The 27,521-nt window shown below is 74.5% G+C and overlaps 2 protein-coding genes across 2 annotated transcripts in view; both read left to right on the forward strand.

Annotated features, from left to right (window-relative positions):
* The window catches only part of SLC4A2 (solute carrier family 4 member 2), a 118,203-nt gene that overhangs the window by 27,332 nt on the left and 63,350 nt on the right, over positions 1-27,521 (forward strand). The window contains exon 2 of the mRNA XM_089776867.1: positions 5,140-5,199. The gene's annotated coding sequence lies outside the window, so the exon portion shown is untranslated. The remainder of the gene's footprint in view (positions 1-5,139; positions 5,200-27,521) is intronic.
* On the forward strand, positions 5,207-7,659 carry LOC149525507 (uncharacterized). The gene has a single exon (XM_089776871.1). It carries the CDS (start codon positions 6,290-6,292, stop codon positions 7,514-7,516), a length of 1,227 nt encoding a protein of 408 aa, XP_089632997.1. The 5' UTR covers positions 5,207-6,289; the 3' UTR covers positions 7,517-7,659.

The raw sequence follows: 27,521 nt of genomic DNA on the forward strand, positions 1-27,521 counted from the left end.
GCTCCCTGTGCCCCCCAGCCCCCCTTACACAGGGGAGAGGTTATAACCCATCCCCCCACCTCCCCTCACACACCCCAGTGTTCCCTGTGCCCCCCAGCCCCCCTCACACAGGGGAGAGGTTATAACCCATCCCCCACCTCCCCTCAGACACCCCAGTGCTCCCTGTGCCCCCCAGCCCCCCCTTACACAGGGGAGAGGTTATAACCCATCCCCCCACCTCCCCTCACACACCCCAGTGTTCCCTGTGCCCCCCAGCCCCCCTCACACAGGGGAGAGGTTATAACCCATCCCCCACCTCCCCTCAGACACCCCAGTGCTCCCTGTGCCCCCCAGCCCCCCTTACACAGGGGAGAGGTTATAACCCATCCCCCACCTCCCCTCACACACCCCAGTGCTCCCTGTGCCCCCCAGCCCCCCTTACACAGGGGAGAGGTTATAACCCATCCCCCACCTCCCCTCAGACACCCCAGTGCTCCCTGTGCCCCCCAGCCCCCCTTACACAGGGGAGAGGTTATAACCCATCCCCCACCTCCTCTCAGACACCCCAGTGCTCCCTGTGCCCCCCAGGCCCCCCTTACACAGGGGAGAGGTTATAACCCATCCCCCACCTCCCCTCACACCCCCCAGTGCTCCCTGTGCCCCCCAGCCCCCCTTACACAGGGGAGAGGTTATAACCCATCCCCCACCTCCCCTCAGACACCCCAGTGCTCCCTGTGCCCCCCCAGCCCCCCTTACACAGGGGAGAGGTTATAACCCATCCCCCACCTCCCCTCAGACACCCCAGTGCTCCCTGTGCCCCCCAGCCCCCCTCACACAGGGGAGAGGTTATAACCCATCCCCCACCTCCCCTCAGACACCCCAGTGCTCCCTGTGCCCCCCAGCCCCCCTCACACAGGGGAGAGGTTATAACCCATCCCCCACCTCCCCTCAGACACCCCAGTGCTCCCTGTGCCCCCCAGGCCCCCCTTACACAGGGGAGAGGTTATAACCCATCCCCCACCTCCCCTCAGACACCCCAGTGCTCCCTGTGCCCCCCCAGCCCCCCTTACACAGGGGAGAGGTTATAACCCATCCCCCACCTCCCCTCAGACACCCCAGTGCTCCCTGTGCCCCCCAGGCCCCCCTTACACAGGGGAGAGGTTATAACCCATCCCCCACCTCCCCTCAGACACCCCAGTGCTCCCTGTGCCCCCCCAGCCCCCCTTACACAGGGGAGAGGTTATAACCCATCCCCCCACCTCCCCTCACACACCCCAGTGCTCCCTGTGCCCCCCAGCCCCCCTCACACAGGGGAGAGGTTATAACCCATCCCCCATCTCCCCTTAGACACCCCAGTGCTCCCTGTGCCCCCCAGTCCCCCTCACACAGGGGAGAGGTTATAACCCATCCCCCACCTCCCCTCACACACCCCAGTGCTCCCTGTGCCCCCCAGTCCCCCTCACACAGGGGAGAGGTTATAACCCATCCCCCACCTCCCCTCACACACCCCAGTGCTCCCTGTGCCCCCCAGGCCCCCCTTACATAGAGGAGAAGTTATAACCCATCCCCCACCTCCCCTCACACACCCCAGTGCTCCCTGTGCCCCCCAGCCCCCCCTTACACAGAGGAGAGGTTATAACCCATCCCCCACCTCCCCTCAGACACCCCAGTGCTCCCTGTGCCCCCCAACCCCCCCTTGCACAGGGGAGAGGTTATAACCCACCCCCCACCTCCCCTCACACACCCCAGTGTTCCCTGTGCCCCCCAGCCCCCCCTTACACAGAGGAGAGGTTATAACCCATCCCCACCTCCCCTCAGACACCCCAGTGCTCCCTGTGCCCCCCAGTCCCCCTCACACAGGGGAGAGGTTATAACCCATCCCCCACCTCCCCTCACACACCCCAGTGCTCCCTGTGCCCCCCAGCCCCCCTTACACAGAGGAGAGGTTATAACCCATCCCCCACCTCCCCTCAGACACCCCAGTGCTCCCTGTGCCCCCCAACCCCCCCTTGCACAGGGGAGAGGTTATAACCCACCCCCCACCTCCCCTCACACACCCCAGTGCTCCCTGTGCCCCCCCAGCCCCCCTTACACAGAGGAGAGGTTATAACCCATCCCCCACCTCCCCTCACACACCCCAGTGCTCCCTGTGCCCCCCAGCCCCCCCTTACACAGAGGAGAGGTTATAACCCATCCCCCACCTCCCCTCAGACACCCCAGTGCTCCCTGTGCCCCCCAACCCCCCCTTGCACAGGGGAGAGGTTATAACCCATCCCCCACCTCCCCTCAGACACCCCAGTGTTCCCTGTGCCCCCCAGCCCCCCTCACACAGGGGAGAGGTTATAACCCATCCCCCACCTCCCCTCAGACACCCCAGTGCTCCCTGTGCCCCCCCAGCCCCCCTTACACAGGGGAGAGGTTATAACCCATCCCCCACCTCCCCTCACACACCCCAGTGCTCCCTGTGCCCCCCAGCCCCCCTTACACAGGGGAGAGGTTATAACCCATCCCCCACCTCCCCTCAGACACCCCAGTGCTCCCTGTGCCCCCCAGCCCCCCTTACACAGGGGAGAGGTTATAACCCATCCCCCACCTCCCCTCAGACACCCCAGTGCTCCCTGTGCCCCCCAGCCCCCCTCACACAGGGGAGAGGTTATAACCCATCCCCCACCTCCTCTCAGACACCCCAGTGCTCCCTGTGCCCCCCAGCCCCCCTTACACAGGGGAGAGGTTATAACCCATCCCCCACCTCCCCTCAGACACCCCAGTGCTCCCTGTGCCCCCCAGCCCCCCTTACACAGGGGAGAGGTTATAACCCATCCCCCACCTCCCCTCAGACACCCCAGTGCTCCCTGTGCCCCCCAGCCCCCCTTACACAGAGGAGAGGTTATAACCCATCCCCCACCTCCTCTCAGACACCCCAGTGCTCCCTGTGCCCCCCAGGCCCCCCTTACACAGGGGAGAGGTTATAACCCATCCCCCACCTCCTCTCAGACACCCCAGTGCTCCCTGTGCCCCCCCAGCCCCCCTTACACAGGGGAGAGGTTATAACCCATCCCCCACCTCCTCTCAGACACCCCAGTGCTCCCTGTGCCCCCCAGGCCCCCCTTACACAGGGGAGAGGTTATAACCCATCCCCCACCTCCCCTCAGACACCCCAGTGCTCCCTGTGCCCCCCCAGCCCCCCTTACACAGGGGAGAGGTTATAACCCATCCCCCACCTCCCCTCAGACACCCCAGTGCTCCCTGTGCCCCCCAGCCCCCCTCACACAGGGGAGAGGTTATAACCCATCCCCCACCTCCCCTCAGACACCCCAGTGCTCCCTGTGCCCCCCAGCCCCCCTCACACAGGGGAGAGGTTATAACCCATCCCCCACCTCCCCTCAGACACCCCAGTGCTCCCTGTGCCCCCCAGCCCCCCTCACACAGGGGAGAGGTTATAACCCATCCCCCACCTCCCCTCACACACCCCAGTGCTCCCTGTGCCCCCCAGGCCCCCCTTACATAGAGGAGAAGTTATAACCCATCCCCCACCTCCCCTCACACACCCCAGTGCTCCCTGTGCCCCCCAGCCCCCCCTTACACAGAGGAGAGGTTATAACCCATCCCCCACCTCCCCTCAGACACCCCAGTGCTCCCTGTGCCCCCCAACCCCCCCTTGCACAGGGGAGAGGTTATAACCCATCCCCCCACCTCCCCTCAGACACCCCAGTGCTCCCTGTGCCCCCCCAGCCCCCCTTACACAGAGGAGAGGTTATAACCCATCCCCCACCTCCCCTCACACACCCCAGTGCTCCCTGTGCCCCCCAGCCCCCCCTTACACAGAGGAGAGGTTATAACCCATCCCCCACCTTCCCTCAGATACCCCAGTGTTCCCTGTCCCCCCCAGTCCCCCTCACACGGGGGAGAGGTTATAACCCATCCCCCACCTCCCCTCAGACACCCCAGTGCTCCCTGTGCCCCCCAGCCCCCCTCACACAGGGGAGAGGTTCTAACCCATCCCCCATCTCCCCTCAGACACCCCAGTGCTCCCTGTGCCCCCCAGCCCCCCTTACACAGGGGAGAGGTTATAACCCATCCCCCACCTCCCCTCAGACACCCCAGTGCTCCCTGTGCCCCCCAGCCCCCCTCACACAGGGGAGAGGTTATAACCCATCCCCACCTCCCCTCAGACACCCCAGTGCTCCCTGTGCCCCCCAGCCCCCCTCACACAGGGGAGAGGTGATAACCCATCCCCCACCTCCCCTCAGACACCCCAGTGTTCCCTGTGCCCCCCAGCCCCCCTCACACAGGGGAGAGGTTATAACCCATCCCCCACCTCCCCTCAGACACCCCAGTGCTCCCTGTGCCCCCCCAGCCCCACCTCACACAGGGGAGAGGTTATAACCCATCCCCCCACCTCCTCTCAGACACCCCAGTGCTCCCTGTGCCCCCCCAGCCCCACCTCACACAGGGGAGAGGTTATAACCCATCCCCCACCTCCCCTCAGACACCCCAGTGCTCCCTGTGCCCCCCAGCCCCCCCTCACACAGGGGAGAGGTGATAACCCATCCCCCACCTCCCCTCAGACACTCCAGTGCTCCCTGTGCCCCCCAGCCCCCCTCACACAGGGGAGAGGTTATAACCCATCCCCCACCTCCCCTCAGACACCCCAGTGCTCCCTGTGCCCCCCCAGCCCCACCTCACACAGGGGAGAGGTTATAACCCATCCCCCCACCTCCTCTCAGACACCCCAGTGCTCCCTGTGCCCCCCCAGCCCCACCTCACACAGGGGAGAGGTTATAACCCATCCCCCCACCTCCCCTCAGACACCCCAGTGCTCCCTGTGCCCCCCAGCCCCCCTCACACAGGGGAGAGGTTATAACCCATCGCCCCTCCCCTCAGACACTCCAGTGCTCCCTGTGCCCCCCAGCCCCCCTCACACAGGGGAGAGGTTATAACCCATCCCCCCACCTCCTCTCAGACACTCCAGTGCTCCCTGAGCCTCCAGTCTCCTACCCTGCCCCCTTTCCCTGCCCCCTTGATCTGCTGGTCCCCTCCCTCCCAGGGCCCTCTGAGCTCGGGGGAGCGATGGCCCCGTACACTCCTGCGCTTGGTGTGGGCGGCAGTGGAATGGGGGGAGAACACCCCAGGTAACCCCTCGTGTCCGGTCTGTTGCAGTGCCAGGGGGATGGTGCTGGCTGGATCGGCCCCTTCTCTGCGCTGCCCGTCCCTGCGCAGGTGAGTCTGCGGGCGGAGGTGGCTCTGGCTGGCCCTGGCCATGGCGTGACGTGGGCTGTGGGCGGTGGATAGGCCCTATGGGCTGTAAGCTGCCTCCTCCATCCAGGTATCCCCTGGCACCCGTCTCCCTCCTCCCCCGGCACCCGTCTCCCTCCTCCCCCGGCACCCGTCTCCCTCCTCCCCTGGCACCCGTCTCCCTCCTCCCCCGGCACCCGTCTCCCTCCTCCCCTGGCACCCGTCTCCCTCCTCCCCTGGCACCCATCTCCCTCCTCCCCTGGCACCCGTCTCCCTCCTCCCCTGGCACCCGTCTCCCTCCTCTCCTGGCACTCTTATAGGATGCTAGGAATTATTAGGAAAGGGATAGAAAAAAAGATCTTTTGGCCTTGGAAAGGGTTCAGAAAAGGGCAACTAAAATGATTAGGGGTTTGGAACGGGTCCCATATGAGGAGAGGCTAAAGAGACTGGGACTTCTCAGTTTAGAGAAGAGGAGACTGAGGGGGGATATGATAGAGGTCTATAAAATCATGAGTGGTGTGGAGAGGGCTGATAAAGAAAAGTTATTTATTAGTTCCCATGATAGAAGAACTAGAGGACACCAAATGAAATTAATGGGGAGCAGGTTTAAACTAATAAAAGAAAGTTCTTCTTCACACAGCGTGTAGTCAACCTGTGGAACTCCTTGCCAGAGGAGGCTGTGAAGGCTAGGACTATAATAGAGTTTAAAGAGAAGCTGGATACATTCATGGAGGTTAGGTCCATAAAAGGCTATTAGCCAGGGGATAAAATGGTGTCCTTGGCCTCTGTCTGTCAGAGGCTGGAGAGGGATGGCAGGAGACAAATCACTTGATCATTGTCTTCGGTCCACCCTCTCTGGGGCACCTGGTGCTGGCCACTGTCAGCAGACAGGATACTGGGCTAGATGGACCTTTGGTCTGAGCCAGTCCGGCCGTTCTCATGTTCTTATGGGACTCCCTGCTGCAGGGGAGGCTGGGGGGAGATAGGAGAGTGCTGTGCCTAGGCCGGGCTTGGCCCCTGGGGCTGGTGCCTGCCCCCCCTCACGGCTGGCCTGGCCAGGGCGGCATAGGGACGGATGCCTGGGCTGGCCCGGGGAGCTGGCTGGTGCAGTGTGCCCGGCCCGTGCGGGCAGCGTGGGGCTCAGGGGAGGGAGGGGCCCAGGCACACAGCTTGGTTGGGCAGAGAGGCTGCGCCTGCCCCACTCGGGCATGGGGGGACACTGGGCGCCCAGGCCCCTGCAGGACGGGGGGGGCTCGTGTCCATCCTCCCCCTCCCACTGCCTGGCTCCTTGCACTCGCTCCCCCCACCCCGGGCACACATTGGCCTCCTTTGTGCTGCGAGCCAGGCCCTGCCCGCGCCATCGGGAGCTCGGGCGTCCGGGCTGGCGGAGCGGAGCCTGCACTCGGCCCCTTCCTTCCCTCGGGACCCAGGCTCGGCGCCAAGGGGCACTGCGGGGTGCAGGTCCCGGCCCGGCTCCACTGCGGCCCCCGTCCAGGCGCGCCCGGGGGCCGGTGCCAAGCGAGCGCTGAGCGAGCAGCGACTTGCTGGGAAGCAGTCTGGGCAGCCGGGATCCCTGCGGAGGCCGTGCTGTGGGGTGAGTGGGGGCAGCCACTCCCCTACTCTGGGGGGCTCGGCGCTCGCCGGCGGGGGGGCTGGCCCGCAGGAGGGCACCCCGTGCCCGAGCCGCCCGGGCCTGGTCTCCGGAGCAGCTGTGAGCGGGTTGCCCGGCAGCCTCCCACGCAGGGCGTCTCTCCAGCCCCGTGGGCGCTGCTCTGAGCCGGGCTGTGGGGCCAGGGCTCCCTCGGGGCGGGCGCCTGGCTGGGCCCCGTGGGGCACCTCTGCAGCTGGTGCCCCTCCCCTCCTGGGGGGCGGGTGTGGACGCCGCTGGTCACCGGGCCTGGCGCTGACCTTGGGACTCCAGGCCGGGCTGGGGCGGCGACGGGGTCTGGCAGCCCTGCCCCTGGCCTGTGGGCACCCGCAGGGCCACGCGCCTGGCCCATTGGGCTGGCAGGTCCACGGGGCCTCGCTGCGGCCGCGCCGGGCCGTGGCGCCTTGGGAAGGCGGCTCCAGGCCGAACGTGCCCCCTCGGCGGGTCGCGGCCCCTCGGTGCCCTGGAGGGGGAGGCCTGTGCTCCCACTCGGGTGCTGCTGTTGGGGGGCTGGGCCGGAGTCCGACATGGGCCAGTCGGGGGCCCGGTGGGGCCACTGGCCACGAGGGACGTGCCCAGCGGGGGGCAGGCGCCTGGGCCAGGAGACCCGAGGTGCAGGGCCGGGGCGGGGCGCTGGGAGGCTGGCAGGCGTGACGGGGGGGCTGTGTAACCCCGTGTTCCAGCCCAGCTGTGCTGTGTGGGGCTCCCCCGACGCACCCGCGGGCGTGTGGGCCCAGACACCGGGGCAGCCTGAGCGGATACCAGCCCTGGTCCCAGAGGGACAGACACAGGCGGGGCGGGGCTATTCGTGTTGGGCGGGGCGGGGCCACTCTTGTTGGGTGGGGCGGGGCAGGGCCATTTGGGTAGACGGGGCGGGGCAGGTGCATTCGGACGGGGCGGGGCTATTCGTGTTGGGCGGGGCGGGGCCATTCGTGTTGGGTGGGGCGGGGCAGGGCCATTTGGGTAGACGGGGCGGGGCAGGTGCATTCGGGCGGGGCGGGGCTATTCGTGTTGGGCGGGGCGGGGCCATTCGTGTTGGGTGGGGCGGGGCAGGGCCATTTGGGTAGGCGGGGCGGGGCAGGTGCATTCTGGCTGGGCACGGCAGGGCCAATCTGGCTGGGCGGGGCAGGCCGGGAAGATTCGGGCGGGGTGGGGCAGGTGCATTCCAGAGAGGCTGGGCGGGGCGGGTGCATTCGGGCGGGGCGGGGCCAATAGGGCGAGGCGGGTGCATTCCGGAGTGGCTGGCCGGGGCGGGGCCAGTCGGGCGGGGCGGGGCGGGGCCAATAGGGCGAGGCGGGTGCATTCCGGAGTGGCTGGCCGGGGCGGGGCCAGTCGGGCGGGGCGGGGCCAATAGGGCGAGGCGGGTGCATTCCGGAGTGGCTGGCCGGGGCGGGGCCAGTCGGGCGGGGCGGGTGCATTCCGGAGTGGCTGGCCGGGGCGGGGCCAGTCAGGCAGGGCGGGTGCATTCAGGCCGGGCGGGGCCAGTCGGGCAGGGCGGGTGCATTCAGGCCGGGCGGGGCCAGTCGGGCGGGGCGGGTGCATTCCGGAGTGGCTGGGCGGGGCGGGTGCATTCAGGCCGGGCGGGGCCAGTCGGGCGGGGCGGGTGCATTCTGGAGTGGCTGGGCGGGGCCAGTCGGGCGGGGCGGGTGCATTCCGGAGTGGCTGGGCGGGGTGGGTGCATTCAGGCCGGGCGGGGCCAGTCGGGCGGGGCCGGGCCAGTCGGGCAGGGCGGGTGCATTCTGGATGGGCGGGGCCAGTCGGGCGGGGCGGGTGCATTCCGGAGTGGCTGGGCGGGGCGGGTGCATTCAGGCCGGGCGGGGCCAGTCGGGCGGGGCGGGGCCAGTAGGGCGGGGCGGGTGCATTCCGGAGTGGCTGTGCGGGGCCAGTCGGGCAGGGCGGGGCCAGTCGGGCAGGGCGGGTGCATTCAGGATGGGCGGGGTCAGTCGGGCGGGGCGGGTGCATTCCGGAGTGGCTGGGCGGGGCGGGTGCATTCAGGCCGGGCGGGGCCAGTCGGGCGGGGCGGGTGCATTCCGGAGTGGCTGGGCGGGGCCAGTCGGGCGGGGCGGGGCCAGTCGGGCGGGGCGGGTGCATTCAGGATGGGCGGGGCCAGTCGGGCGGGGCGGGGCCAGTCGGGCGGGGCAGGGCCAGTCGGGCGGGGCGGGTGCATTCCGGAGTGGCTGGGCGGGGCGGGTGCATTCAGGCCGGGCGGGGCCAGTCGGGCGGGGCGGGTGCATTCAGGCCGGGCGGGGCCAGTCGGGCGGGGCGGGTGCATTCAGGCCGGGCGGGGCCAGTCGGGCGGGGCGGGTGCATTCAGGCCGGGCGGGGCCAGTCGGGCGGGGCGGGTGCATTCCGGAGTGGCTGGGCGGGGTGGGTGCATTCAGGCCGGGCGGGGCCAGTCGGGCGGGGCCGGGCCAGTCGGGCAGGGCGGGTGCATTCTGGATGGGCGGGGCCAGTCGGGCGGGGCGGGTGCATTCCGGAGTGGCTGGGCGGGGCGGGTGCATTCAGGCCGGGCGGGGCCAGTCGGGCGGGGCGGGGCCAGTAGGGCGGGGCGGGTGCATTCAGGCCGGGCGGGGCCAGTCGGGCGGGGCGGGTGCATTCCGGAGTGGCTGGGCGGGGCCAGTCGGGCAGGGCGGGTGCATTCTGGATGGGCGGGGTCAGTCGGGCGGGGCGGGTGCATTCCGGAGTGGCTGGGCGGGGCGGGTGCATTCAGGCCGGGGCGGGGCCAGTCGGGCGGGGCGGGTGCATTCCGGAGTGGCTGGGCGGGGCCAGTCGGGCGGGGCGGGTGCATTCAGGATGGGCGGGGCCAGTCGGGCGGGGCGGGTGCATTCCGGAGTGGCTGGGCGGGGCGGGTGCATTCAGGCCGGGCGGGGCCAGTCGGGCGGGGCGGGTGCATTCTGGAGTGGCTTGGTGGGGCGGGTGCATTCAGGCCGGGCGGGGCCAGTCGGGCGGGGCGGGTGCATTCCGGAGTGGCTGGGCGGGGCGGGTGCATTCAGGCCGGGCGGGGGCCAGTCGGGCGGGGCGGGTGCATTCTGGAGTGGCTGGGCGGGGCGGGTGCATTCGGCCGGGCGGGACCAGTTGGGTGGGGCGGGTGCATTCGGGCGGGGCAGGGCGGGGCCAATAGTGTGAGGCAGGTGCATTCCGGAGTGGCTGGGCGGGGCGGGGCCAGTCGGGCGGGGCGGGTGCATTCCGGAGTGGCTGGGCGGGGTGGGTGCATTCAGGCCGGGCGGGGCCAGTCGGGCGGGGCCGGGCCAGTCGGGCAGGGCGGGTGCATTCTGGATGGGCGGGGCCAGTCGGGCGGGGCAGGTGCATTCCGGAGTGGCTGGGCGGGGCGGGTGCATTCAGGCCGGGCGGGGCCAGTCGGGCGGGGCGGGTGCATTCCGGAGTGGCTGGGCGGGGCCAGTCGGGCAGGGCGGGTGCATTCAGGATGGGCGGGGTCAGTCGGGCGGGGCGGGTGCATTCAGGCCGGGCGGGGCCAGTCGGGCGGGGCGGGTGCATTCCGGAGTGGCTGGGCGGGGCCTGTCGGGCGGGGCGGGGCCAGTCGGGCGGGGCGGGTGCATTCAGGATGGGCGGGGCCAGTCGGGCGGGGCGGGGCCAGTCGGGCGGGGCAGGGCCAGTCGGGCGGGGCGGGTGCATTCCGGAGTGGCTGGGCGGGGCCAGTCGGGCGGGGCGGGGCCAGTCGGGCGGGGCGGGTGCATTCCGGAGTGGCTGGGCGGGGCCAGTCGGGCGGGGCGGGGCCAGTCGGGCGGGGCGGGTGCATTCAGGATGGGCGGGGCCAGTCGGGCGGGGCGGGGCCAGTCGGGCGGGGCAGGGCCAGTCGGGCGGGGCGGGTGCATTCCGGAGTGGCTGGGCGGGGCCAGTCGGGCGGGGCGGGGCCAGTCGGGCGGGGCGGGTGCATTCAGGATGGGCGGGGCCAGTCGGGCGGGGCGGGTGCATTCCGGAGTGGCTGGGCGGGGCCAGTCGGGCGGGGCGGGGCCAGTCGGGCGGGGCGGGTGCATTCAGGATGGGCGGGGCCAGTCGGGCGGGGCGGGGCCAGTCGGGCGGGGCAGGGCCAGTCGGGCGGGGCGGGTGCATTCCGGAGTGGCTGGGCGGGGCGGGTGCATTCAGGCCGGGCGGGGCCAGTCGGGCGGGGCGGGTGCATTCAGGCCGGGCGGTGTCAGTCGGGCGGGGCCGGGCCAGTCGGGCAGGGCGGGTGCATTCCGGAGTGGCTGGGCGGGGTGGGTGCATTCAGGCCGGGCGGGGCCAGTCGGGCGGGGCGGGTGCATTCCGGAGTGGCTGGGCGGGGCGGGTGCATTCAGGCCGGGCGGGGCCAGTCGGGCGGGGCGGGGCCAGTAGGGCGAGGCGGGTGCATTCAGGCCGGGCGGGGCCAGTCGGGCGGGGCGGGTGCATTCCGGAGTGGCTGGGCGGGGCCAGTCGGGCGGGGCGGGGCCAGTCGGGCGGGGCGGGTGCATTCCGGAGTGGCTGGGCGGGGCGGGTGCATTCAGGCCGGGCGGGGCCAGTCGGGCGGGGCGGGTGCATTCCGGAGTGGCTGGGCGGGGCCAGTCGGGCGGGGCGGGGCCAGTCGGGCGGGGCGGGTGCATTCCGGAGTGGCTGGGCGGGGCGGGTGCATTCAGGCCGGGCGGGGCCAGTCGGGCGGGGCGGGTGCATTCCGGAGTGGCTGGGCTGGGCGGGTGCATTCAGGCCGGGCGGGGTCAGTCGGGCGGGGCGGGTGCATTCCGGAGTGGCTGGGCGGGGCCAGTCAGGCGGGGCGGGGCCAGTCGGGCGGGGCGGGTGCATTCCGGAGTGGCTGGGCGGGGCGGGTGCATTCAGGCCGGGCGGGGCCAGTCGGGCGGGGCGGGGCCAGTAGGGCGGGGCGGGTGCATTCCGGAGTGGCTGTGCGGGCGGGGCCAGTCGGGCAGGGCGGGTGCATTCCGGAGTGGCTGGGCGGGGCGGGTGCATTCAGGCCGGGCGGGGCCAGTCGGGCGGGGCGGGTGCATTCCGGAGTGGCTGGGCGGGGCCAGTCGGGCGGGGCGGGGCCAGTCGGGCGGGGCGGGTGCATTCCGGAGTGGCTGGGCGGGGCGGGTGCATTCAGGCCGGGCGGGGCCAGTCGGGCGGGGCGGGTGCATTCCGGAGTGGCTGGGCGGGGCGGGTGCATTCAGGCCGGGCGGGGCCAGTCGGGCGGGGCGGGTGCATTCCGGAGTGGCTGGGCGGGGCCAGTCGGGCGGGGCGGGGCCAGTCGGGCGGGGCGGGTGCATTCCGGAGTGGCTGGGCGGGGCGGGTGCATTCAGGCCGGGCGGGGCCAGTCGGGCGGGGCGGGTGCATTCCGGAGTGGCTGGGCGGGGCCAGTCGGGCGGGGCGGGGCCAGTCGGGCGGGGCGGGTGCATTCCGGAGTGGCTGGGCGGGGCGGGTGCATTCAGGCCGGGCGGGGCCAGTCGGGACGTGTTTCCCCCCCACCCTGGCGGCTCGAATTCCCTGGCCGTGGAGCGGGAGGGGGAACCGTCGCTTCTCGGCTGCTGGCTGCCGCTCCTGTGACCTGGCTGCCCACGAAGGCCTCAGGCTGCGGCCACCAGGCCTTCCCTCCCACTGCGCAGTAGCCCCGAGCTGCCCCCGTACGGCGGGGACCCAGCCTGGCCGGGGCGTCGGTGGCCGTGCGTGAGCCGTGGGAGTGGCCGTTGGGCTCCCCGTGCTCCGCTCCGGGGCACTTGGCCAAAGCAACGAGTGAGACAGGCTGGGATCACTCCGACCCTGCCCCTCGGTAACAGTGTGGCACATGGGGAAACTGAGTCATGCACGGCCTCTAGGTGGAACTTCCCCCTTTGTCACGGCCTCGTGGGATGAGCTCATCAGTCACGGGCCTGGGAAGGACTCACCAGGTCGCCTGGGCCGGTGCCCGCCGCTAGGCCAGGCCTCAGGACTGTGTTGGCCCGCCCAGAGGGGTACACACGCACCTTGCTCTGGCTAAGGCAGGGCGACTGCTCTCCCCGGCTGTGTCCTGCCCGCAGCTCCAAGGGGTTGGCGCTCTCTGCCCAGGCTGGGTACTGAGACGCGGTCGGGGGAGGGAGCTGTGATGCTGGTGCAGGCGCGTGCGAGGATGAGTGTGCTCCAGTGCCTGGCGTGTGTGAGAGGAGGAGGTGCCTCTGGGGCAGGTGGGCAGGCGTGTGCAAGGAAAGTGCCCCCGGGGCAGGCGCGTGTGGGGAGGGCGCCCCCGGTGCAGGCGCGTGCAAGGAAGGTGCCCCTGCTGCAGAGGTGTGCGAGGATGGTGCCCCGGGGCAGGCGTGTGCGAGGAAGGTGCCCCTGGTGCAGAGGTGTGTGAGGATGGTGCCCCGGGGCAGGCACGTGCGAGGAAGGTGCCCCTGCTGCAGAGGTGTGTGAGGATGGTGCCCCGGGGCAGGCGTGTGCGAGGAAGGTGCCCCTGGTGCAGAGGTGTGCGAGGACGGTGCCCCGGGGCAGGCGCGTGCGAGGAAGGTGCCCCTGGTGCAGAGGTGTGCGAGGATGGTGCCCCCGGGGCAGGCGCATGTGGGGAGGGCGCCCCTGGTGCAGGCGCATGCGAGGAAGGTGCCCCTGGTGCAGAGGTGTGCGAGGAAAGTGCCCCCAGGGCAGCAGACGCGTGCAAGGAAGGTGCCCCTGCTGCAGAGGTGTGTGAGGATGGTGCCCCGGGGCAGGCGTGTGCGAGGAAGGTGCCCCTGGTGCAGAGGTGTGCGAGGACGGTGCCCCGGGGCAGGCACGTGCGAGGAAGGTGCCCCTGCTGCAGAGGTGTGCGAGGATGGTGCCCCGGGGCAGGCGTGTGCGAGGAAGGTGCCCCTGGTGCAGAAGTGTGCGAGGACGGTGCCCCGGGGCAGGTGCGTGCGAGGAAGGTGCCCCTGGTGCAGAGGTGTGCGAGGATGGTGCCCCCGGGGCAGGCGCATGTGGGGAGGGCGCCCCCGGTGCAGGCGCATGCGAGGAAGGTGCTCCGGTGCAGAGGTGTGCGAGGAAAGTGCCCCCAGGGCAGCAGACGCGTGCAAGGAAGGTGCCCCTGGTGCAGAGGTGTGCGAGGACGGTGCCCCGGGGCAGAGGTGTGCGAGGACGGTGCCCCGGTGCAGAGGTGTGCGAGGACCATGCCCCGGGGCAGGCACGTGCGAGGACGGTGCCCCGGGGCAGGCGTGTGCGAGGAAGGTGCCCCGGTGCAGAGGTGTGCGAGGACGGTGCCCCGGGGCAGGCGCGTGCGAGGACGGTGCCCTGGCGCATAGGTGTGCGAGGACGGTGCCCCGGGGCAGGCGCGTGTGAGGACAGTGCCCCGGTGCAGAGGTGTGCGAGGCGGTGCCCCGGGGCAGGCGCGTGCGAGGACGGTGCCCCGGTGCAGAGGTGTGCGAGGCGGTGCCCCGGGGCACGCACGTGTGAGGACGGTGCCCCGGTGCAGGCGCGTGCGAGGCGGTGCCCCGGGGCAGGCGCGTGCAAGGACGGTGCCCCGGTGCAGAGGCGTGCGAGGCGGTGACCCGGTGCAGAGGTGTGCGAGGACGGGTCACCGGGGCAGGCGCGTGCGAGGCGGTGCCCCGGTGCAGAGGTGTGCGAGGACGGGTCCCCGGGGCAGGCGCGTGCGAGGCGGTGCCCTGGTGCAGAGGTGTGCGAGGACGGGTCCCCGGGGCAGGCGCGTGCGAGGCGGTGCCCCGGTGCAGAGGTGTGCGAGGACGGTGCCCCGGTGCAGAGGCATGCAAGGCGGTGCCCCGGTGCAGAGGTGTGCGAGGCGGTGCCCCGGGGCAGAGGCGTGCGAGGCGGTGCCCCGGGGCAGAGGCGTGCGAGGCGGTGCCCCGGGGCAGAGGCGTGCGAGGCGGTGCCCCGGGGCAGAGGCGTGCGAGGCGGTGCCCCGGGGCAGGCGCGTGCGAGGCGGTGCCCCGGTGCAGAGGCGTGCGAGGCGGTGCCCCGGGGCAGAGGCGTGCGAGGCGGTGCCCCGGGGCAGAGGCGTGCGAGGCGGTGCCCCGGGGCAGAGGCGTGCGAGGCGGTGCCCCGGGGCAGGCGCGTGCGAGGCGGTGCCCCGGTGCAGAGGCGTGCGAGGCGGTGCCCCGGGGCAGGCGCGTGCGAGGCGGTGCCCCGGTGCAGAGGCGTGCGAGGCGGTGCCCCGGGGCAGGCGCGTGCGAGGCGGTGCCCCGGTGCAGAGGCGTGCGAGGACGGGTCCCCGGGGGAGGCGCGTGCGGGGGGGGCCGGGAGCAGGCCCGGTGCCTGGGGGCTGGGCTCGGTGCCGGGAGGCCGGGGCTCCGTAATCGCCTTAGCGCAGCTCGGGCGGGCGCGTCGGGGCCGGTCCCTGGATCGTGCTGGGCCGTGGCCGCCGGGCCGAGCCGCCCGCTGGGAGGATTGTTCGCAGAACAAGGGCCCTTTGTGCGGCCGGCGGGGAGGAGGCCGAGGGGCCTGGGCCGAGAGGGAGGCTGCTCCCTGGACGTGGCTCCGGCACAGGCTCTAGCTCCCCTCCCCCTGCTCCCAGGCCCCGTGCTCTAACCACTAGGGGCCTCTGCAGCGCCCCAGGGCCCCCCACAAGCTTTGTGGGAGCCACGCCCCTGCCCCCATGCCAGGATCCCCCACGTCACTGGCTCTGTGTCCGCGAGGTCGCGGGGCCCCATTGTCCTCAGAGGCGGGGGGACCCTCCTTCCCCTGTGGCCCCAGCGCGGGGCTGTGCCCCTGCCAGGGTCCCGGCAGCGGCTGGGCTGTGCCGGGGCTGGGTCCCACTCGGATGCCGCAGCGGGCCGGTTGTGCCGGCCCCGTCACCGTGAGACACGTGTGGGCAGCTGAGTGTGCGAGTTGCACAAGCACGGCCGGGCCCCTGCTGCGGGGAGAGGCCCGGACACCTGCTCTAACCACTGGGCTCTCTGCCCCGCCATGGCCGGTGCGCTGCCCCTGGAGGGTGGTTGGTTTTACAGGCAACGCCGGGCAGGCTGGGCCCACGGGGGCGCTTGCCCCGACGTGGGTGGCCCGTGGCCCGGCGAGGCTCCTGGCCATGCTGCTCAGCCGGGCCCGGGGTGTGCGTGGGGCTGCGGCCGTGGGCGCTGGGCAGCAGGCGGCGCCCCCTAGTGGGAGGGGCGGTTACCCAGCGACGGGTCTAGCCCCGTGCCCGGGCGGAGGGAAACCCTCTGTCTTGGGCCACCGGTCCCCCAAGGGGCTGATCGCACCGTCAGCCCCCCTGCCCCAGGCATCCACCCCACTGTCCCAGGGTGAGCGCCCCTCCCACTAGGGGGCGCTGCCTGCCAGCCAGCGCCCGTGTCCACAGCCCACCCCCCCACCAGGCCAGCAGGGCGCAGCGCCAGCAATGCGAGCTAACGGCGTCGGGAGCCGCGCAGACAGGGCTAGAGAGAGACGGACTCTCGTATTGCCGCTGTGCCAGCCACGGGGCGCCCACGTCTCCAACGCCGCGTCCCACGTCCCTCCTCCCAACCAGCGGGGCTGGGCGTTGGGAGCGGCGCAGAGAAGGCAACAGCAGGGCCGAGTCAAAGGGCTGGGACTGTTCAGCCTGGGGGGGCGGGGATATGACAGAGGCTGGGGAGTGAAGAGTTATTTACTCCCTCCCATAACACTGTAACTGGGGGTCGCCCAGTGGAATCAATAGGCAGCAGGTTTAAAGCAAACCAAAGGAAGTATTTCTTTACACAGTGCACAGTCAACCTGTGGAACTCCTCGCCAGAGGATGTTGTGACAGCAAAGACTTACAATAGGTTTCAACAAAGAGCTAGAGAAATGCAGGGAGGTCGGGTCCATCAGTGCCTATTGGCCAGGCTGGGCGGGGATGGGTCCCTTGCCGGTGTTTGCCAGAGGCTGGGAATGGGCGGCAGGGGAGGGATCGTGTGCGGATTGCCTGGTCTGCTCCCTCGCTCTGGGCACCCGGCCCGGCTGCTGTTGGAGGCCTGGGCCATTTAGTGTCATTGGTCCGACCCGTTCTGAGCAGAGTCCAGGGTCCCAGGCCCTCCGGGCTAGTGTCTAGTCTCAGACACTGAGCCGCGTGGCTCCGGGGCAGCGGTCGCCGTGGTAAGGGTGTCGGTACCATCGCGGGGGGGGGGGGGGGGGGGGCTGGAGAACCGGCCTCAGGGAGCGGCTGTTCGCGGTTCGCGGTGCTTCGGGGGGTTCCGCAGGCTCCGCTCAGGTCTGAGAGACGGGCAGAGAGGACGCTCATGAAGGGTGCGAGCTGGGAGGGGCGGCGAGTGCTCTGGAGGACGGGTCGGAATTCAAACTGGGATGGGCGAGCTGGAGAAATGGCCGGCTGGAAACGGTGAGCGAGGTGCAACGGGGACACGTGCAAAGTGCTCCCCTCGGGCCGGGAGAGCAGCCGAAGGCGCCCGCACCGCGGCGCTAGCTCCAGAGGAGCGGCACAATTCATTTCATGCTTCCTTTGAGAGAGTCTCCTTCGAAATGTGGCGCTGTCTCCAGCGCGCCTGATCCGGAACTCGAGCGCGATTCCCTCGTGGCAGGAGGGGCGCCGGGGCGTCGGCAGAGCGAGCCCGTTTGCTGTTGCATTGTGAAATAACGGGCGGCTGGTAAGACGCGGAAAACGCTATTTCAGGGTACGGGACGTATCCCCCAATAGCGCCGCTGTCGACACTGGGCAGCGCCTGTCTAGGAGGAGTCCTGCGCAAAGGGGCCGAGGGATCAGAGCGGAGCACAAGCCGAATGAGTCGGCCGTGTGACGCCGTGGCAAACGTGGTTCTGGCGGCGTGCCCAGGTGTGCCGGGAGCCGGACGCGAGAGTCGTTCCTCCGCTCGGCTCAGCTTGGCTCGGCTCGGCTCCGGCTCGGCTCCGGCTCGGCCGGCTCGGCTCCGGCTCCGGCTCGGCTCGGCTTGGCTCCGGCTCCGGCTCCGGCTCCGCTCCGGCTCCGCTCCGCTCGGCTCCGGCTCCGCTCCGCTCAGCTCCGGCTCCGCTCGGCTCTGCTTGGCTCCGGCTCCGCTCGGCTCCGCTCGGCTCCGGCTCTGCTCCGCTCCGCTCGGCTCGGCTCGGCTCGGCTCGGCTCGGCTGCGCTCGGCACGGCTCGGCTCGGCTCGGCTCGGCTCTGCGCTGCGCTGCGCTGGTTGGGCCTCAGCTGGAGTCTTGGGGCCAGTTCTGGGCCCTGCCTTTCGGAGAAGGTCTGGGGGAGAGCCAGGAGACCGATGGAGGGTCCAGGGCGCCGTGGCCACGCTGCAGCTCGCAAGCCGCATGCGGCTCTTCCCCCTTCAAGTGCGGCTCCCGCGCGCCCTGGAAACGGCTCCCGGCTCCCTGAGCTCACCAGGGGCCGGGCAGCCATCTGGCCCGGCAAAGCAAGATGGCGCCGGCCGCCCGGAGCCTGGTGCCCCGGCCCTTTGCGCTACGCGCACCTCGCTCGGCTCCTTGCCTGCCTCCGGCCGGCCAGCGGGGAGGGGAGCTGGGGGAGCCGGGCTTGGGAAGGGGAGACGACTGGTTCTCGGGGATCTAGCGTGGCAGGGGTCCCCGGGCCTCTGAGGACAGGGCGAGAAGCAGCGGGCTCACCCTGCGGCCGGGGCGGCTGAGGTTGGACGTTAGAAGAAAGTTCCAGGGGTGACACATGGGGGGCACAAGGGGTCTCATGCCCCGGATGCCGTGGGTGGGAGGGGCTAGTGGGGAGGGGGCAGCAGGGGAGGAGGAGCAAGGCAGCCCCTTCGCCCCTCGGCAGGAGCGGGGCAGAGCAGCCGGCCCCCGAGTGCCCCCGGCTGCCTCGGTCCCGGAGCGAGGGCAGGGAGGCCGGGGCTGGGACAGAGCCGGTCCACGTCCTTCCTGTGGCGGGGCCCAGAACTGGACACAACGCTCCCCAGCGCCGGGAAAGGGGAGCGCTCGCTGCTCCGGGGCTGCTGGCCGTGCTCACGCAGCCTGGGGCGCCCGGCCCCTCCGCTGCAGTCCCCGGGGTCCCGGCCTGGAGGGGGCTTGGGGTCCTTCCGCCCAGGGGCAGGGCTGTGCACTCCTGAGCGTCGGGCGTCCCCAGACGTGACTCGGCCGCTCGATTGGGTCCCAGGGACACGGCGCGGGGGTCGCTGTCAGCGCAGGGCCAGGGCAGGCAGCCTGGTTCCTCTCGGGGGAGGGGTCCCGGGCCCTGAACCCCCGTCTGCTGTCGCGCCCTTCCCCCATCCTAGCCCGGCCGAGACCGACTCCTCCCCAGCCTGGTGCAGCCCCGCCTGCCCTTGGTCTCCCTTCCCCGGCAGGCGTTGTGATCTTGGGCCCAGCCTCTCCCCCTGCAGTGGCTGGGGGAAACTGAGGCACACTCACACAGCGAGGGGTGAGGCTGTGTGTAGGCTGCAGGCGTCTCTCGGGAAAGGCTCCTTCCTCGTAGCCAGGTTTCCCGCGGCCGTGGCGGGAGGGTTGCGGACGTGCCCGCAAGTGGCGACAGGGAGCCCAGGCCTCCGGGGCTGTGCTACAAGAGCGGGCAACCCCCCACGTCACGTGTCCGTGTGGAGCCCCGTGGGCCCGACCCCCCCGCTTCGTGGCGCCGCAGACCTGCCTTGCTCCCCGGAGCGGCTCTGGGCGGCCGGGGCGAGCGCAGACCGGGGGAGGCGGGTGCGGCCGACTTGGCCCGCGGCCCCTGGCCCTGCCAAGCGATGCTCCTGGGGCCCGACCCAGCCCCCCGGGGCTCCAGAGAGGCCGCTCTGGCCCCAGGCCATGGTGGGGAGCTGGCGGGGCCACAGAGGGGCTGGGTCAGCAGCTGAGTCCGGGCGGCCGTGAGAGTGGAGGGGCTGCCTGGTGCCCCACACGGCCACCCCCTGCCCAGCCCGAGCCCCGCGGCCAGCCCCATGCACAGGCCAAGCTGGGCAGGACCCTGGCTGAGCTCCGTGGGGCTGGGGCAGATGGGGGGAGGCCCCCTGGCTCTCGGTGCAGTGTGGGAGGGGCGCCCTGGCCGAGGAAACTGCCTGACTCAGGCGCCGGCTCCAGTCATGCCCGTTCCGGGCACCGGGCGAAGCGCTGAGCCGTCCCCAGCTGGCTCCGTCACCACCAGCCCCACTCGGCTGGTGACTCAGCGCGGTCCTGGCTTTCCGGCCCCCGCGTGGGGCTGTCGGCAGGGCCCGGCCCCCCCTCCTGGCCCCCGCGTGGGGCTGTCGGCAGGGCCCGGCCCCCCCTGGCCCCCGGCGTGGGGCTGTCGGCAGGGCCCGGCCCCCCCCTGGCCCCCGGCGTGGGGCTGTTGGAAGGGCCCGGCCCCCCCCTGGCCCCCGTGTGGGGCTGTCGGCAGGGCCCGGCCCCCCCCCTGGCCCCCGTGTGGGGCTGTCGGCAGGGCCCGGCCCCCCCCTGGCCCCCGCGTGGGGCTGTCGGCAGGGCCCGCCCCCCCCCTGGCCCCCGCGTGGGGCTGTCGGCAGGGCCCGGCCCCCCCCCTGGCCCCCGCGTGGGGCTGTCGGCAGGGCCCGGCCCCCCCCTGGCCCCCGCGTGGGGCTGTCGGAAGGGCCTGGCCCCCCCTGGCCCCCGGCGTGGGGCTGTCGGAAGGGCCCGGCCCCCCTTCTGGCCCCCGCGTGGGGCTGTTGGAAGGGCCCGGCCCCCCTGGCCCCCGGCGTGGGGCTGTCGGCAGGGCCCGGCCCCCCCTGGCCCCCGGCGTGGGGCTGTCGGCAGGGCCCGGCCCCCCTCCTGGCCCCCGGCGTGGGGCTGTCGGAAGGGCCCGGCCCCCCCCTGGCCCCCGCGTGGGGCTGTTGGAAGGGCCCGGCCCCCCCCTGGCCCCCGCGTGGGGCTGTCGGAAGGGCCCGGCCCCCCCCCTGGCCCCCCGCGTGGGGCTGTCGGAAGGGCCCGGCCCCCCCCCGGCCCCCGGCGTGGGGCTGTCAGAAGGGCCCGGCCCCCCCCTGGCCCCCGGCGTGGGGGTTCCATGGGAACCGACTGTCCTAGGCAGCTCTGTAGCGATGGGTGTGGGCGTGCGTGCCTCAGTTTCCCCAGGCCCTGCAGCACTAGCTGCAAGAGGGGGGGCGGCTGGGTGTTCAGTCTCAAACCCTGAGGCCCAGGGACAGCAGATCGGCCCGTGGGCCTGAAGGACACGGGGGGGGGGCGGGGCTGGGGGGGAGTCGGTCTCCTGTAGGCTGGGATGAGCAGAGACAGACCAGGGCAAGGGGGGCTCAGGGCCTAGGAGCCCCCCGGAAGGAACGGGCTGTCCGCTCCCGCGCCGTGTCCCTGAGCCAGGAGCCTTCCACTCGGCTGGCCGGCTCGGGACCCTGACGCCCCGTCACACCGGGGCTGCCCCGCCAGGCACTGGGGACGGCCGGGGACCGGCTTGCGAGAGTGCTGGGGCCGGGCCGGGGGTGCAGGGGGCCGGGCCGGGGATGCCGGGGGCCAGGCCGGGGGTGCTGGGGGCCAGGCCGGGGGTGCTGGGGGCCGGGGCCGGGGATGCCGGGGGCCAGGCCGGGGGTGCTGGGGGCCGGGGCCGGGGATGCCGGGGGCCAGGCCGGGGGTTGCTGGGGGCCGGGGGTGCCGGGGGCCAGGCCGGGGGTGCTGGGGGCCGGGGCCGGGGATGCCGGGGGCCAGGCCGGGGGTGCTGGGGGCCGGGGGTGCAGGGGGCCGGGCCGGGGGTGCCGGGGGCCAGGCCGGGGGTGCTGGGGGCCGGGGGTGCTGTGGGCCGGGCCGGGGTGCTGGGGGCCGGGGGTGCCGGGGGCCAGGCCGGGGGTGCAGGGGGCCGGGCCGGGGGTGCTGGGGGCCGGGGGTGCCGGGGGCCGGGCCGGGGGTGCTGGGGGCCGGGGGTGCCGGGGGCCGGGCCGGGGGTGCTGGGGGCCGGGGGTGCTGGGGGCCGGGCCGGGGGTGCTGGGGGCCGGGGGTGCAGGGGGCCGGGCCGGGGGTGCTGGGGGCCGGGGGTGCAGGGGGCCGGGCCGGGGGTGCCGGGGGCCAGGCCGGGGGTGCTGGGGGCCGGGGGTGCTGTGGGCCAGGCCGGGGGTGCAGGGGGCCGGGCCGGGGGTGCTGGGGGCCGGGGGTGCTGGGGGCCAGGCCGGGGGTGCTGTGGGCCGGGCCGGGGTGCTGGGGGCCGGGGGTGCCGGGGGCCAGCCGCGGGGTGCAGGGGGCCGGGCCGGGGGTGCTGGGGGCCGGGCCGGGGGGTGCTGGGGGCCGGGGGTGCCGGGGGCCGGGCCGGGGGTGCTGGGGGCCGGGGGTGCCGGGGCCGGGCCGGGCGGGTGCGGGGGCCGGGGGTGCCGGGGGCCGGGCCGGGGGTGCTGGGGGCCGGGGGGTGCAGGGGGCCGGGCCGGGGGTGCTGGGGGCCGGGGGTGCAGGGGGCCGGGCCGGGGGTGCCGGGGGCCAGGCCGGGGGTGCTGGGGGCCGGGGGTGCTGTGGGCCAGGCCGGGGGTGCTGGGGGCCAGGCCGGGGGTGCTGGGGGCCGGGGGTGCCGGGGGCCAGGCCGGGGGTGCTGGGGGCCGGGGGTGCCGGGGGCCAGGCCGGGGGTGCTGGGGGCCGGGGGTGCCGGGGGCCAGGCCGGGGGTGCTGGGGGCCGGGGGTGCCGGGGGCCAGGCCGGGGGTGCTGGGGGCCGGGGGTGCTGTGGGCCGGGCCGGGGGTGCTGGGGGCCGGGGGTGCTGGGGGCCGGGCCGGGGGTGCCGGGGGCCAGGCCGGGGGTGCTGGGGGCCGGGCCGGGGGTGCTGTGGGCCAGGCCGGGGGTGCTGGGGGCCGGGGGTGCTGGGGGCCAGGCCGGGGGTGCTGGGGGCCGGGCCGGGGGTGCTGTGGGCCAGGCCGGGGGTGCTGGGGGCCGGGGGTGCCGGGGGCCAGGCCGGGGGTGCTGGGGGCCGGGGGTGCCGGGGGCCAGGCCCGGGGGTGCTGGGGGCCGGGGGTGCCGGGGGCCAGGCCGGGGGTGCTGGGGGCCGGGGGTGCTGTGGGCCGGGCCGGGGGTGCTGGGGGCCGGGGGTGCTGGGGGCCGGGCCGGGGGTGCCGGGGGCCAGGCCGGGGGTGCTGGGGGCCGGGCCGGGGGTGCTGTGGGCCAGGCCGGGGTGCTGGGGGCCGGGGGTGCTGGGGGCCAGGCCGGGGGTGCTGGGGGCCGGGCCGGGGGTGCTGGGGGCCGGGGGTGCTGGGGGCCGGGGGTGCTGGGGGCCGGGGCCTGTGCCCAGGGGAGCAGGCTCGGGCCGGCTCAGGGGCTGTCCAGGCCGCGGCTGTTTCCGGGCTGCAAGCCCAGGCGGCTGCCAGTGAAACACAAAGCGGCTCAGGGCCCGGAGCCCAGGAATGCGGCCGGCGCGGCACCTGCCCGGGGAGCAGCAGAGGCCTGGTGGGGGGGGGCACCTGCCCGGGGAGGAGCAGAGGCCTGGTGGGGGGGGGGGCACCTGCCCGGGGAGCAGCAGAGGCCTGGTGGGGGGGGGGCACCTGCCCGGGGAGGAGCAGAGGCCTGGTGGGGGGGGGCACCTGCCCGGGGAGGAGCAGAGGCCTGGTGGGGGGGGGGCACCTGCCCGGGGAGCAGCAGAGGCCTGATGGGGGGGGGGCACCTGCCCGGGGAGCAGCAGAGGCCTGGTGGGGGGGGGGCACCTGCCCGGGGAGCAGCAGAGGCCTGGTGGGGGGGGGGCACCTGCCCGGGGAGCAGCAGAGGCCTGGTGGGGGGGGGCACCTGCCCGGGGAGCAGCAGAGGCCTGGTGGGGGGGGGCACCTGCCCGGGGAGCAGCAGAGGCCTGGTGGGGGGGGGGCACCTGCCCGGGGAGGAGCAGAGGCCTGGTGGGGGGGGGCACCTGCCCGGGGAGCAGCAGAGGCCTGGTGGGGGGGGGGCACCTGCCCGGGGAGCAGCAGAGGCCTGATGGGGGGGGGGCACCTGCCCGGGGAGCAGCAGAGGCCTGGTGGGGGGGGGCACCTGCCCGGGGAGCAGCAGAGGCCTGGTGGGGGAGGGGGGCACCTGCCCGGGGAGCAGCAGAGGCCTGGTGGGGGGGGGGCACCTGCCCGGGGAGCAGCAGAGGCCTGGTGGGGGGGGGCACCTGCCCGGGGAGCAGCAGAGGCCTGGTGGGGGGGGGCACCTGCCCGGGGAGCAGCAGAGGCCTGGTGGGGGGGGGGCACCTGCCCGGGGAGCAGCAGAGGCCTGGTGGGGGAGGGGGGCACCTGCCCGGGGAGCAGCAGAGGCCTGGTGGGGGGGGGGGCACCTGCCCGGGGAGCAGCAGAGGCCTGGTGGGGGGGGGGCACCTGCCCGGGGAGCAGCAGAGGCCTGGTGGGGGGGGGGCACCTGCCCGGGGAGCAGCAGAGGCCTGGTGGGGGGGGGCACCTGCCCGGGGAGGAGCAGAGGCCTGATGGGGGGGGGGCACCTGCCCGGGGAGCAGCAGAGGCCTGATGGGGGGGGGGCACCTGCCCGGGGAGCAGCAGAGGCCTGGTGGGGGGGGGGCACCTGCCCGGGGAGGAGCAGAGGCCTGGTGGGGGGGGGGCACCTGCCCGGGGAGGAGCAGAGGCCTGGTGGGGGGGGGCACCTGCCCGGGGAGGAGCAGAGGCCTGGTGGGGGGGGGCACCTGCCCGGGGAGCAGCAGAGGCCTGGTGGGGGGGGGCACCTGCCCGGGGAGGAGCAGAGGCCTGGTGGGGGGGGGCACCTGCCCGGGGAGCAGCAGAGGCCTGGTGGGGGGGGGCACCTGCCCGGGGAGGAGCAGAGGCCTGGTGGGGGGGGGGCACCTGCCCGGGGAGGAGCAGAGGCCTGGTGGGGGGGGGCACCTGCCCGGGGAGCAGCAGAGGCCTGGTGGGGGGGGGGCACCTGCCCGGGGAGGAGCAGAGGCCTGGTGGGGGGGGGCACCTGCCCGGGGAGGAGCAGAGGCCTGGTGGGGGGGGGGGCACCTGCCCGGGGAGGAGCAGAGGCCTGATGGGGGGGGGGCACCTGCCCGGGGAGGAGCAGAGGCCTGGTGGGGGGGGGCACCTGCCCGGGGAGGAGCAGAGGCCTGGTGGGGGGGGGGGCACCTGCCCGGGGAGGAGCAGAGGCCTGGTGGGGGGGGGGCACCTGCCCGGGGAGGAGCAGAGGCCTGGTGGGGGGGGGGCACCTGCCCGGGGAGGCAGCAGAGGCCTGATGGGGGGGGGGGCACCTGCCCGGGGAGCAGCAGAGGCCTGGTGGGGGGGGGGGGGGCACCTGCCCGGGGAGCAGCAGAGGCCTGGTGGGGGGGGGCACCTGCCCGGGGAGCAGCAGAGGCCTGGTGGGGGGGGGGCACCTGCCCGGGGAACAGCAGAGGCCTGGTGGGGGGGGGGCACCTGCCCGGGGAGCAGCAGAGGCCTGGTGGGGGGGGGGCACCTGCCCGGGGAGCAGCAGAGGCCTGGTGGGGGGGGGCACCTGCCCGGGGAGGAGCAGAGGCCTGGTGGGGGGGGGCACCTGCCCGGGGAGCAGCAGAGGCCTGGTGGGGGGGGGCACCTGCCCGGGGAGCAGCAGAGGCCTGGTGGGGGGGGGCACCTGCCCGGGGAGGAGCAGAGGCCTGGTGGGGGGGGGGCACCTGCCCGGGGAGGAGCAGAGGCCTGGTGGGGGGGGGGCACCTGCCCGGGGAGCAGCAGAGGCCTGGTGGGGGGGGGCACCTGCCCGGGGAGGAGCAGAGGCCTGGTGGGGGGGGGGCACCTGCCCGGGGAGGAGCAGAGGCCTGGTGGGGGGGGGGCACCTGCCCGGGGAGCAGCAGAGGCCTGATGGGGGGGGGGCACCTGCCCGGGGAGCAGCAGAGGCCTGGTGGGGGGGGGGCACCTGCCCGGGGAGGAGCAGAGGCCTGGTGGGGGGGGGGCACCTGCCCGGGGAGGAGCAGAGGCCTGGTGGGGGGGGGGCACCTGCCCGGGGAGGAGCAGAGGCCTGGTGGGGGGGGGGCACCTGCCCGGGGAGGAGCAGAGGCCTGGTGGGGGGGGGGCACCTGCCCGGGGAGGAGCAGAGGCCTGGTGGGGGGGGGCACCTGCCCGGGGAGCAGCAGAGGCCTGGTGGGGGGGGCACCTGCCCGGGGAGCAGCAGAGGCCTGGTGGGGGGGGGCACCTGCCCGGGGAGGAGCAGAGGCCTGGTGGGGGGGGGCACCTGCCCGGGGAGGAGCAGAGGCCTGGTGGGGGGGGGCACCTGCCCGGGGAGGAGCAGAGGCCTGGTGGGGGGGGGCACCTGCCCGGGGAGCAGCAGAGGCCTGGTGGGGGGGGCACCTGCCCGGGGAGCAGCAGAGGGCCTGGTGGGGGGGGGCACCTGCCCGGGGAGCAGCAGAGGCCTGGTGGGGGGGGCACCTGCCCGGGGAGGAGCAGAGGCCTGGTGGGGGGGGGCACCTGCCCGGGGAGCAGCAGAGGCCTGGTGGGGGGGCACCTGCCCGGGGAGCAGCAGAGGCCTGGTGGGGGGGGGCACCTGCCCGGGGAGCAGCAGAGGCCTGGTGGGGGGGGCACCTGCCCGGGGAGGAGCAGAGGCCTGGTGGGGGGGGGCACCTGCCCGGGGAGGAGCAGAGGCCTGGTGGGGGGGGGGTACCTGCCCGGGGAGCAGCAGAGGCCTGGTGGGGGGGGCACCTGCCCGGGGAGCAGCAGAGGCCTGGTGGGGGGGGCACCTGCCCGGGGAGGAGCAGAGGCCTGGTGGGGGGGGGGGCTGGCTGGGATCGGGCGTGGCAGGGCGGGCGGGGTCCCGGGGGGGGGGGGGGCTGGCTGGGATCGGGCGTGGCAGGGCGGGCAGGGCCCCGGGGGGGGGGCTGGGATCGGGCGTGGCAGGGCGGGCAGGGCCCCGGGGGGGCTGGCTGGGATCGGGCGTGGCAGGGGCGGGCAGGGCCCCGGGGGGGCTGGCTGGGATCGGGCGTGGCAGGGCGGGCGGGGTCCCGGGGGGGGCTGGCTGGGATCGGGCGTGGCAGGGGCGGGCAGGGCCCCGGGGGGGCTGGCTGGGATCGGGCGTGGCAGGGCGGGCAGGGCCCTGGGGGGGCTGGCTGGGATCGGGCGTGGCAGGGGCAGGCGGGGTCCCGGGGGGGGGGGGCTGGGATCGGGCGTGGCAGGGCGGGCAGGGCCCCGGGGGGGGCTGGCTGGGATCGGGCGTGGCAGGGGCGGGCGGGGTCCCGGGGGGGCTGGCTGGGATCGGGCGTGGCAGGGCGGGCAGGGCCCCGGGGGGGGGCTGGCTGGGATCGGGCGTGGCAGGTGCGGGCGGGGTCCCGGGGGGGCTGGCTGGGATCGGGCGTGGCAGGGCCCCGGGGGGGGGCTGGGATCGGGCGTGGCAGGGCGGGCAGGGCCCCGGGGGGGGGCTGGCTGGGATCGGGCGTGGCAGGGCGGGCGGGGTCCCGGGGGGGCTGGCTGGGATCGGGCGTGGCAGGGCGGGCAGGGCCCCGGGGGGGGGGCTGGGATCGGGCGTGGCAGGGGCAGGCGGGGTCCCCGGGGGGGGCTGGGATCGGGCGTGGCAGGGGCAGGCGGGGTCCCGGGGGGGGGCTGGGATCGGGCGTGGCAGGAGCAGGCGGGGTCCCGGGGGGGGGGCTGGGATCGGGCGTGGCAGGGGCAGGCGGGGTCCCGGGGGGGGCTGGGATCGGGCGTGGCAGGGGCGGGCGGGGTCCCGGGGGGCCCGGCTGGGATCAGGCGTGGCAGGGGCGGGCGGGATCCCGGGGGGGGCTGGCTGGGATCGGGCGTGGCAGGGGCGGGCAGGGTCCCGGGGGGGGGGCTGGGATCGGGCGTGGCAGGGGCAGGCGGGGTCCCGGGGGGGGGGGGGGCTGGGATCGGGCGTGGCAGGGGCAGGCGGGGTCCCGGGGGGGGGCTGGGATCGGGCGTGGCAGGGGCAGGCGGGGTCCCGGGGGGGGGGGGGCTGGGATCGGGCGTGGCAGGGGCGGGCGGGGTCCCGGGGGGGCCGGCTGGGATCAGGCGTGGCAGGGCCCCGGGGGGGGGGCTGGCTGGGATCGGGCGTGGCAG

This window comes from Pelodiscus sinensis, chromosome 2 (genome assembly GCF_052426305.1).
Source record: "Pelodiscus sinensis isolate ZL-2025 chromosome 2, ASM5242630v1, whole genome shotgun sequence".
NCBI lineage: Eukaryota > Metazoa > Chordata > Testudines > Trionychidae > Pelodiscus > Pelodiscus sinensis.

Coding starts and splice junctions, on each gene's coding strand:
- LOC149525507 (XM_089776871.1), top strand. CDS start 6,290: ATGCCTGGGCTGGCCCGGGGAGCTGGCTGGTGCAGTGTGCCCGGCCCG.